Source organism: Salvia splendens, chromosome 13 (genome assembly GCF_004379255.2).
Source record: "Salvia splendens isolate huo1 chromosome 13, SspV2, whole genome shotgun sequence".
NCBI classification, from domain to species: domain Eukaryota; kingdom Viridiplantae; phylum Streptophyta; class Magnoliopsida; order Lamiales; family Lamiaceae; genus Salvia; species Salvia splendens.
The window spans coordinates 119,398-131,572 of NC_056044.1; the positions used below are offsets into that span (position 1 = coordinate 119,398).

The window sequence follows — 12,175 nt, forward strand, 5'->3', positions numbered from 1 at the left end:
CGAGGTCTCGTCACAAAATTGTTGCTAATGGTTATGGAAAGGTCAAATAAAGGTATTTCCTATTAATTATTGTTTTAGTGTTTAGACCAATAGTAATAATAATTGGTTTCTTGATTTGTTCATTTACTAATTGGTTTCTTGATTGTTCATTATTTTTTGTCATCGGTAATTCGTCCATCACTCTATTCAATTTTATATTTTGGTTAGCATGTTATCAAGTATCATATTATTTTTGTTGTTGACGATGATGTTGATCTTTAGGTATGTTTTAATATATATTTATGGATTATTTTGATTACATATATTCAGAATTTATCCCATAATCGTGGTTAATGATAAAATGAAGTTACTTATTGATTATTTTTTGCTATTTAGACCAATAGTAGTAATAATTGGTCTTATAAACAAAATCTCCAAATAGATTTACAAGTGTAATGAAATAAAGATTCAATTTTTCCCCTACTTTAATTACAATCTATCATTATAAACATGCATACAAAATTCTCAAGAATATTAACAAGGCAGGATCTTCCTTTGATTTGAATAAATTTTTAAAATACTAAAAAATAATATTTTTTTAATGCGAATACTAAAATTTAACATATATCAAAATCATATTTTGAGTTTAAATGTCCCACCATTGTTATAATTGAATTCACTAATTTAATCCAATTTGTTGTGAAATATAAAAAATCAAAAATATTCTATACAATATTTATATTAAACATAATTTTCTTTATTAATAAATTTATTGAATGAGTTTAAACAAATGATATTTTAACTTGGTTTTGCACATGTCAATCATGCCCCATTGCATATATATGTCAATAATTTTTTGTTTTCTTTCATTAAACAATAAAGTATATATCGAATACATATCTAAAACCCAAAAATAGAATAAGTGATCAACAAAGTAAAACTGAACTGGGGCGGAGGAGAATTTTATTAATATTTGGCTCATTTGTTGGTCATGATGAATATATTTTAAAGTTAAGGGTTTAGGATTTAGGTTTCAAAGTTTGGGTTTTTAGTGTAAAGGGTCGCTATATTGCAATGAAATGAATCTCGACTAGGAAGTGTCTCACCAGTGCAATATTAAATTATTGCAAAGTAAACTTGCTCCTGCAGTTATAACTCAACAGTTAATTCGTATTTTCACATAATTAAAATGCTTTTTAATTTTAAGTCTGATATTTAAATGTCAAGACTGTTTATTAAAATGTCAACACAAATATGTGTCGAAATTTTAATGTGATTGTATTGACATTTTTAAGAACAGTTAGCATTTAAACACACTCTTGTGGCTATGTGAGGTTAATGTGATTGAAAAAGTATAATCCAAAATAAGAGGATGTCGAATATTTTTTTGTTTATACATAATAAAATAAATACGGAGAAATTAAAATGACCCGTGTATCGCACGGGCGTGATACTAGTATATATAAAAGGTGAGTTTTGACCTTAATTGCAAATATTTATAAGTTTTGGATTGTTAGCTAAAATTGAGATATTTTGGTTGATCAATCAAAAAATGAATTCAATTTATGAATATGGCTATTACATTTTAATCACCAATTATAAAAATTATTTGAATCAATTCATCTAATTATATTTTATCCATATGATAGGCACGGTTACACTAATTAATTTGATAAATGTGGGATGAAAGTTTTCTTCATAAAGGTTTATAAATTTTTAGCCGTTATAATTTTTAATAATTTTGATTTAATCTCAATAATTCAACAATAAGCACTACATATTGATTAACCATGGAATTGGGGTTACACGAATTAGAAGATTTGTAACTTTGTAACCGCCACATGATTACACATTATTAGAAATTGTATTAATAATAATTTAATGTAAATTTCTACACACTATAACTTCTCTATATTTTTTTGTCTATACATCATTCACTATATCATTACTCACTGAATTTTCTGCAAAATGAATTTGTTTTCAATATGATACTTGCTCTTTATCAATAACATCTTTTTATATTTCTCCATTCCATACATTCTTTAAGTGTGATTATTATATTACTAATATTTGTTGTTATGTTCTTACCAGTGAGGATAGTTGAAACCATGGAAATGAAATTAATCTCTCTTAGTGATTTACAATCTATCATAACTTTATCAATCAAAGGTTGAAATCATGGAAGTATTCACCTTGCCAAATTCGGGAATTGGTAAGTATTTTATGAAATTATATAGCACTAAGTTGTATTCACATTATTCACGAACGAAAATATTTATCGAAATTGCAATATGGGGTCTGTAGTTGACTTTGGTCTGAAGTTCTTATCTACATATGAGAGCAAACTAGCTTGGTTGAAAAGATGGTGTCGACGCAGGATGATGAAAGTGTTGGAGACGATGAGTGGAGAAGATGAAAGCTTTTGAAGATAGATGGGGGGCGATGGGGCAGAGCTACATGAGCATAAATTATTTTGGATTCTATATGGTTGAAATTTTTATTTCTTGGTTGCATTCTGATTTATTATTATTTTTATTTCTATTATTAGTCGAATTTCTATTAGTGATATTATTGAATGTTATATGATTAGTAATTAAATGTAAAAGATGCCTTCTAATACATTCTTCTTATCTTCTACAGTATATAGTTTTGTTTTCTTTTTTGATAATTATATTTTAGTACATAATACTGTCATCATCAAATTATTTCGTTTCATAAAAAAACACTCGCCATTTTTCTGACAAAAGAAATACATGCATGCAGTCGCTTTTTAATTACCTTCGACATAATCTATAGAATTAAAATTATAAAATACTATACATACGTCAAATTTTAATTAATACTACTAGTTTATAAGAAAGATATAAATTTGCTATTGAATACACCTATATATATATATATATATATATTATATATATTAATTAAACAAAAGTTTAGTGCAACAATGTTCACCTCGAAAGGGTTTTCGAGAACATATATTGATATTAAATTTATAGAAGCCCGAAAAGTAAGGGGATTGGGAAATGAATTACTAGAAATTATGGAGTATTAAAAAACAAAATGATAGAGTGTGTGACCAAAAATGAAGTTTGTTTGATACCTAATTTATAGACATAATTTGCAAATCAGTTGGACAGTTGGAGTCTTCTGGAGTTTTCTTAGCACCATAGATAAAGTGCTTGTAAGACAGTTGGGATATATATACTTTTAAGAAAATAAAAGTATAGGTTTTTAATAATTTAATTATGGAATGTTTGATCCAGTTGTCGAAGATATAGTTAGTTAACTTATAGGATAGGACCACCTGAATTCACTATATATAGGATTTCTTATTGCAATTTGATCCAAAAGACCAAAACCACATTGTTATTAGACAAAATAATTATTTTTTTGGTTGTAATATATTACTAGTATGTTTTTGTTATCGTTGAAAAGATTCAAGATTAAATATGCACGAAGTTATATATTTATGATGATTATTATGGTAAAATTATGGATAAATTTTTGTTTTTTTTAATGTTTGGGCTTCAAAACAGTCTGCAATTGTGTTGGGCTTTACAACAGCCACACAGGCCTATAGTACATTCTAATATAATTGGGCCCAAAAGCCCAATTCTGTCCAAATTCAAATACTACAAGGTATCTAATTTTTTTTATAATGGCTCGATTTCAATATTAATTGCAGTTTAAATTCTAGGCTTATTGTGAACTATTGAGAATTAAACTTGGAGATGAAACAAACAAGTAGGATATCTGAATAAATCCTTAAAATGAGAATATCTGATGATTATTCTTATTCTTATTAGTATGCTGCTGCTCTATCACGTTATATCTCTTTGCAGCTGCCGGTCCATTTTATGAATTTCACATGTTACCCAAATTTCCACGATCCTATACTATAGTGCCAAATAATAACTATGTGTGGACGTGATGTGCAGTTGGAAATTGGAATCATTTTCTCGTCCAAATATGATTTGAAGATTCGTTTGATTAAATAATACTCCTACTACTCGTACATATAGATCTATACATACATAGATTAGCAATATTTGAGTTATGGAAACAAAATGGCAGAGAAAGGTATGAGTGTTTGTGTAACCGGCGCCGGAGGTTACGTGGCATCTTGGCTCATCAAGCTTCTTGTCTCTCAAGGCTACACCGTTCACGGCACCGTTAGAAATCCCGGTTACTTCTCTCTCTACATATACTACTTTTAATCGAAACCTAATTTTGTTGTAAGAGTCATTTATATGATTATATCTAATGCAGAGGATGACAAAAATGCCCATTTGCTGAGCTTTGAGAATGCAGCTGAAAAGCTGAGACTCTTCAAAGCAGACTTACTCGATTTTGACTCCATTCTCGCCGCAGTCAAAGGGTGTGATGGTCTTTTCCACGTCGCCAGCCCTACTCCTTCTGCATCGGTATCCAATCCTGAGGTACAATCCGTATTATTATTTGCAACATTAAGTAAATTTAAAGGAATCTTAACATATTAATTATTAGGTGGAAGTTGTTGAGCCGGCAGTGAAGGGCACTCTCAATGTCCTAAAAGCATGTTCCGCGGCAAACGTGTCTCGTGTCGTGGTTGTGTCGTCGTGTGTTGCGGTTGTGATGAACCCCAATTGGCCTAAGGGTAAAGTTTTGGATGAGAGTTGTTGGTCGGATACAGATTACTGCAGGAGAACTAATGTAAAAGCTTTTATTTCAAGCCTCCCTCTTTTCTGAATTTCATTAGATTTTGATCTACTCACTGTAAAACTTCAGCATGCTCCTTTTGATGATTATTAATATTCCTATCTTATTATATTCAATTGAATTAATTTTTGCGTGCAGAACTGGTATTACTACTCAAAAACAGCAGCCGAGTCCGAGGCTCGAAAATATGCAGAGACCAATGGGCTCGACTTGATCACCGTGTGCCCAAGCCTCGTCCTCGGCCCAATGCTGCAGCGTACACCAAATTCAACCAGTTTATTCCTCCTAAAGTTATTGAAAGGTAGTACATATTTTTCATACAATTTTTACACGTTTTGTTTGACTATACTAAGAAATAGTTGTCCAATTATATAATTGGCTCATGTAGGAATCTATTTTGTTAATTTGCCATTGCTGAACAATACTAGTCTATGGAAAGGGAGTCACAATATTTAGATGTATTTAACATCAATATTATTGGCAAGTATGAACCACCTTATTCTAATTTTACCATAATCTGATATGGATACAATTTGATTTGATAGAGGGGTATGAGGTAACAGAGAACCACGTACGTGCAATAGTAGATGTACGCGACGTGGCTGAAGCAATCAAACTAGTATACGAGACACCTCAAGCTCAAGGTCGATACCTATGCACTTCTCACATGAGGATTTGGTCCAAACAGTTAAGGAAATCTATCCTAACTATGACTATCCCAAGAGGTAATAAACTTCACTTATCACGCTTAAACTATGGTAAAGCACGATAAAAATTTGAATAATTTTTCCATTTTTTTGTAGGTTCAAAGAAGGTAAGGAGCTGCCGCAGTTGAGTTCGGAAAAACTGCAGGGACTTGGATGGAAATATAATCCATTGAAAGAAACTCTTGCTGATTCTGTTGAGAATTACAAGGAAAAAGGTCTTGTCAATTCATGACCAATAAGAAATTGTGCTGTTTAAACACGTTGTACGCTTGGTTTGAATAATTGTACTTGTATATCAAGTATTTGCATGGCGAAGAACATGTCAACAAAAATACATTCTTAGATAATGCAGACTATGAGATATTTGATTTTGGTGAGTATAGGTGTATATATGTTTACTATTACACTCTCTTGTTAAATGTCTGCGGTTTATATTGGTATGTGGTAGTCATTACACATTTTGTCCGTTAAATTGTGTGCTTTGACTCTGTAATACAATGTTTTGTCTTTCCTCTGGAAGATTAAGACATAGATTTGTGTTTAATCCGTTATGAGACAAATGAAAATGGTAGTTTAGCTAAAATTATCCAACACAAATCGCCAAACTAATACATGGAGTATATATTTATATACATCTTATCTAAACAATTATAAAGCATATAGTATATTATTGATACATGGTGAGCAAAGTAAATGAGAAAACTGCAAAACATGAAATTAATTTATTTATGAAAATATATTTTACTCTGAGGCAGATTCTTGTGTAGAAAGCAAGGCGCCATTATCAATTTGAACTCCAACTTCATAACTGAAAGACGACGTTCGAACAGCCCTCTGCAGCCCAACCGATCCATCACCGGCAAGCATGAAAATAACTTGAGACATGGCTGGCCTCGACGAAGGCGTTGACTGTACGCACAGCATAGCAATTTCCACCAATTTTTTCACTTCTTCCCCTTGATATTCGTTCGAGTTCAACGCTACATCAGCTAGGTTTTGGTGCATGTCTGTCTCGTATAACTTCCATGCCTGCATACATAATTAGGACCATGCTCAAATCTGATCATGTATTGTGTTTGAATATTTTACCTCTTTAAGTAAGTAATCAAAGGTGGAATCTGGGGTGACGTCAGTGGATTTTCTGCCTCTGATGATTTCGAGCATCACAATTCCGAAGCCATAGATGTCGACCTTCTCAGATAAATGCCCGCTGATGGCGTATTCCGGTGTTGTATACCCCCTAATCATGTATATATATTATACACACAAATAGACCAGATAGAGTGATGAGAATGAGGCAACACTTACAATGTGCCTGCAAACTTAGTACTGATATGTCTATGATTCTCAGGGAGAAGCCTCGCCAAACCAAAATCCTCAATCTTAGCTTGGAAGTGGTTGTTGAGTAGGATATTGCCCGGTTTGATGTCTCGATGTATGATGGTTGTGTGGTAATCCTCGTGCAAAAATGCAATCCCCTTTGCCGTCCCAAATATTATATCCACCCGTTGTTTCCAGCTCAACGATCCTCGATTTTGATCTGTTCAAGAAATATACAGAAAATATATCAAGTTAGGGTAAAGAGAGAGAATTAAAATACTTCATCCGTCTCGCTTATGGTGGGATGGAGGGAGTAGTACTATATAAGTTTCACGTACAACTTCACTTTTTAAGATCACGAAGTGACCCACTATTATTCAAGTTTCATTGGCTATTTCACTTATTATCAATAACTTTTAAGATGGAAACTCACGCTTCCCTCATCCCTTTGTAGCTGAGTCGTATTCCTTTTTGGATTGTCCCACATAGTTGAGTCATTTTTTATTTTTGGCAAAAAGAAACACATCTCTTTTCTCTTACTTTATTCTCCCAACTTTACTCTATTTCCTACTCCATTTAACTCACTTAACACGATTTTCTTAAATCAAGGAACGACGAGAGTATATTTACCATTAACGGACCTAACAGTACATCTGAGTCGAAACATACCGTATAAGAATATGTCAAGACTTTTGTTCTCCATGAACTCATAAACAAGAAGCAGGTCGGATCCCTTGGTGCAACATCCTAAGAGACGGACAAGGTTACGGTGATGAACATTACTAATAAGTCTTATTTCGCTCTCGAAGTCTGCCTTTGCTCTACTGTGTTTCATATCCAGCTTCTTCACTGCCACAATAGTCTCATTTTTCAATGTCGCCTACACAGACCACATTCCAAATAGGTGTAAAGCCGGATATCTCACGAACACACAACACACAATGCACATACTCATACACATGAACACAACATTGCATACGCATATGCAACATATATATTCGTACAAACACCTCAAAATACATTAAAAAAAAATTAGAAAAGTCAAACAAACATCAAATTTTGATTAATTTTTTGATATCAAACAAACAAGTTGAAATCGAACAAAGAAGTATAAATTGTACTTATTAGAATACTATTATAAATACAAATATAAAAAGCATGAATTCTGTACACCTTGTAGACGGCACCAAAAGCACCTTGTCCAATTTTATTTTGGTTACTGAAATTATTTTTTGCTTCTTTCAAATCAGTGTAGCTGTATGTATTCGGAAGCTGCAATTGGGTTGCCCCCAATATGTTGGCTGCACAAATTAACAACGGGGGAAGAGATTATGAAGATGAAAATATATACTCCCTCCGTCTCATTAAATATGAAACATTTGGTTTTCGGCACGAGATTTTATGTAGCGTTGTTTTGTGAATTAATGAAAAGAGAATGAGGTAAGAGAAAGGGAAAAAGTAGAGATGATGATATTTTTATTTATAATAGGACAACTTAAAGGAAAACGTCTCATCTTTAATGGTATTGAAGGAGTATAGGGTAGTTTAATTATCCAGAATTATGGTAATGAACCTATTAGAGCACCCACAATGGGGCGCCCGATGGCACGCCCGATGCGTGCCATCGTCCTCGGGCGCGCCCGATGGCTCCATTGTGGGTGCCCGCCCGATGGCACGCCCTACACCCACGCCCTAAGCTTCGGGCGCGGAAGAAGCGCGGATGATGGCCTATTGTCCGCGCCATCGAGCACCATTGTGGGCTCCGCGGACGATGGCACGCGTTTTATATTTTTTTTAAATGCTAAATTCAAAAAATTTGTATAAATACCCCCTACCTCGGCTTCATTTGTAACATTTCATTTCACGATTCCACTCTCGAAACTCACATTTACTACGAAATGGATTCAAGTCCCAATAGTCCGATGTTTAGTGGTGATGCGCGTTGGCCGGGTACAGAACCCGACGAATATCGGCCGTTCGACGCCAACACACAGTACAGATTCGTATGGTTTGTCTGACATGAAGCCGTCTCCAAACCGACCCGCCGCTGCCGCCCCTACCAAAAAGAAGCGGATCCGGCACCGCGCGAACAAGTTGCCACCTCCGGCAATGAATGAAGAGTACGCCCTCGGCCGTACGAACTACCAGCCGGATTAAACCCTCGTCTTGGCGAGGTGTACCAGAAGCAGCTCGCGTACTGGGAGCGCATCGCCGAGCGCTACAATGAGGCGAAGCCGCCGAGCGCGTACAAGCGCCAACGGGAGCAGCTCCGCAAGCACTGGGATCAGGTGAAGAAGCAAGTCAACCTGTTCGCATCGGAGTACGAGAAGTGCGCGAGGGAGCAGGGGAGCGGCGAGAGCTTGAGCGACGTGCGCGATAGAGCGTTGTTGTCGTACCAGTACCTGTACGGTGACTTCAAGCATTTGGGCATCTGGGCGCTCTTGAGGGACAAGCAGAAGTTCCAAGGCCGGATTCTGCACACCGGTGCGACAAAGAGGATGAAGATCACCGCCGCTGGTGGTTACACGAGCAGCGAAAGTGGAACTCGTCCGGTGGACCTCAACTGGACGTACACGGAGGAGGAGAGTTCTGTCACACCGATGTTCTCCCACCGTCCCATAGGCGTCAAGGCTTCAAAGAACAAGGGGAAGGCGACGGCGACATCATCCTCGACCGCCGCCACCCCATCGCCGCTCCCGGTCCCGACCCCGACAACGAACAATGGGCGCAAATTGTTCAGGTTTCATAAATCAGAGCTTTCTCACAGATTACGTATTATTTGGTTTCTCTAAAATGTGTTGTATTTGTGACCTTAGTAATCCATTAGAGATTGTTCCGGTATAGGCTGATAAAAATGCAAGGTTTATGCGAACGAAGTCGTGGCCATTGTGGGAGACTTGGAAGTGTATCTTCGGCAAAGATCGAGCCAGTGGTGGTGGGGCTGAGGACCTGCAAGCGGCTGCTGTCCGCCAGCGAGAAAAAGTCGCTGCTGCAAGCAACACACACGAGAATTCTGAGCTCCCGTTGTCTGAAGACTTCCCCATTCATGAAACTGATCCGGTCGAAGAGCATATGGAGCAGAACGACATCAGTTCAGGAAACAATGAGAGGGTCACGGCTACCACCAAATCTGGTGGAAGAAAACGCAAGAGCACCTCCTCTGATGATGCATTGTTGGACTTCCTAGGCAACCTACATGCCGACACTAACGCACGCTTGGAGGTTATCGCTGCAAGGATCGGCTACGAGTTTGATTTGGGGAAGGCTAGGCAAGAGGTGTTTGACAAGCTTGGGACCGTTGACGGCCTAACTCTTGATGAGAGGGTATGACCTCTGTGACATCCTCAGCAAAAATTATGTGTTCCATCGAGTGCCCCCAAGCAGCCCTGCATAAAAATGATGGCAAACTGTTAGGCACAACAATTATCATTTTACACACACTTGAGCATTTTGGAGAAGTGAATTTCTGACCTTAAACCACCGCCACCGATGGTCTGTACAATCGTCAGAGACAGGCGTGGGCTTATTGAGATGAACAGAGTGAAGACTTAGAACAGCACCCAGGACCTTGTTCACATAATAAGAGACAGTCCCACCCGATCACCAGAATTCAAAACCAACAGCCCTGTTTTTTTTATGGTGCGCAAGCGTCCCAACAAATATGGCAACCTGCTCTTCAATCCCCAAACACTTACCAACGGTCAGACCTCCACGATCTTTAAGAATTTGGCATAACTTTCTAAAAGTATGACAATCCATTCTAAGGTTGGAAATGCAGTCTGCGTTTGTGAGATTAATCAAGCGGCCCATCCGTTTCAATTGTTCTGGTACTTTTCTAATGATGCTAAAAAGTCGAGCATGGTCAAGGAGTTGTCGTTTCTTGCGTTCCGTGCGGGCACGCCTATATCTACGAATGAGAATAGTCGCCTCTACTCGATACATGACCATTAGGTCTTCCAGCATCATAGACAGTTGGGCATAGTTTGATGTATCAGGAGCCATTGTCTGTATATGGCGTTAGATGGGGAACGAATTTGGGAACCTTACACGGCAAGCATATATGTCACAACTACCGAAGATGAAGACTAAGCAATAGGGTATTTTATAGAGGAACAAACAAAAGAATTGATGTTTACCAAACAAAATGACAATCCAAAGCATAACCATGACACAGTAGAGGATTAGTGGGAAATCTATACAGCCATTCTTTCAAATATCACACATACATACAGAAAGTTGCATACCATCTTACTCAGCCATTGATAAAATTCTACAGATCTATACCTTGATGTTGGCACGAAATTAAATTCAAAGTAAATTTCGACATATAATAGCAGTGATAAGTTGTATTACCTCCTGTTGGATGAGTATTTTTAAGACTCCAGAGCTACACAAACATGCATTACCCATTGAAAATGGAAGAATTAGTGGAACGATTTAGCAATGCAAAATCGTAGGAGTTTAAGAAAAATGAATGGAAAGCTATTAAATCGGGATAAGCCAAAAAAATTCGGTGAAAATACCTACAATCGACGGAGGAACCCTGACCAAATGGTAAGCACCTCTGCGGATCTTGTGGAACGCCGTCAGCGACGATTGAAGAAACTCGGGATTGTACCTTTGATGCAACCTCGTAGACTTCTTCCAGTTTCACACACTCAGTTAGTGTGTTCTCCCCTCAGAGGCGACGAGGATCTTTTCCACGAGAAGCCCTAATTTGATATGGGAAATGAGAGATGGAAGGAGGGAACGAAATTGGCAGGGGTAAATGGGACATTTCCCCATCAAATCTTACTTTCCGTCCCGCATCCAGTTTCATATACTAGCCCCAACTAAATATTTTATTTTGCCCATTTCATTAAAGAACAGTACGGGCCTTGGGCAATTCCTTGGGCTTTCAAGTAATGAAACAATGAAGTTGAACGCCAGAACCGCATAAGAAATGGGCCATAATCTGCCTATTTCTAATAACCTGATCGTGCCCTAATTGGCTGTGTTTTGGCAGTTTCAAACAAGGCAGGGGCGTGCCACAAGTGAGTTCGGAGAAACTACAGGGACTTGGTTGGAAATAGGATGTTGAAAGAAACTCTTGCTGATTCTGTCGAGAATTGCAAACAAATTGGCCTTCTCTAAATTCTACTCACTTCAAATTATGTTGTCCTATTGTTGTACTCTAAAATGAATATTGTTAATTTTGCTTATCTACCTGTAAATTGTTTGAACCAAAAATATATTATATCTTTACTTACTAGCTCTATCTATAAAAAATAATTTTATTTTATTTTTGTCTAATTTTAGTAATTTTTTTTCTTTATTGAGGCGAGATTAATTCTTTATTAACAACAACCGTTTTTTTATCTATATCTCTCTTCTATTTTACTAATTCTGAATTAAAATTTTGTATCATCCATTTTCTCTATGTTGAAGTGAGATTCATTCACTATTAACAACCACCACTTTTTATCTATATC

The 12,175-nt window shown here is 36.6% G+C and overlaps 1 protein-coding gene and 1 pseudogene across 1 annotated transcript; one reads left to right on the forward strand and one right to left on the reverse strand.

The window, feature by feature from the left end:
* The first annotated feature begins 3,890 nt into the window (after positions 1-3,890).
* On the forward strand, positions 3,891-5,761 carry LOC121761388 (annotated as a pseudogene).
* Positions 5,762-6,125: 364 nt separating this feature from the next.
* LOC121762161 (cold-responsive protein kinase 1-like) lies at positions 6,126-9,127 on the reverse strand. The gene is made up of 5 exons (XM_042157959.1): positions 9,107-9,127; positions 7,374-7,584; positions 6,693-6,924; positions 6,474-6,624; positions 6,126-6,413 (listed from the first exon to the last, which is right to left on the reverse strand). The coding sequence occupies exons 1-5, from the start codon at positions 9,125-9,127 to the stop codon at positions 6,126-6,128; spliced, it is 903 nt and encodes a 300-aa protein (XP_042013893.1).
* Positions 9,128-12,175: the final 3,048 nt, after the last annotated feature.

Bases quoted from the DNA above. Each gene is read 5' to 3' on its own strand.
- LOC121762161 (XM_042157959.1), bottom strand. From the start codon at position 9,127: ATGCTTGAAGTCACCGTACAG. The intron at 6,925-7,373 runs GTATGTTTCGAC...TTTCTTGAACAG, and splicing joins TCTTGACATATTCTTATACG to ATCAAAATCGAGGATCGTTG. The intron at 6,625-6,692 runs GTAAGTGTTGCC...ATACATGATTAG, and splicing joins ACTAAGTTTGCAGGCACATT to GGGGTATACAACACCGGAAT.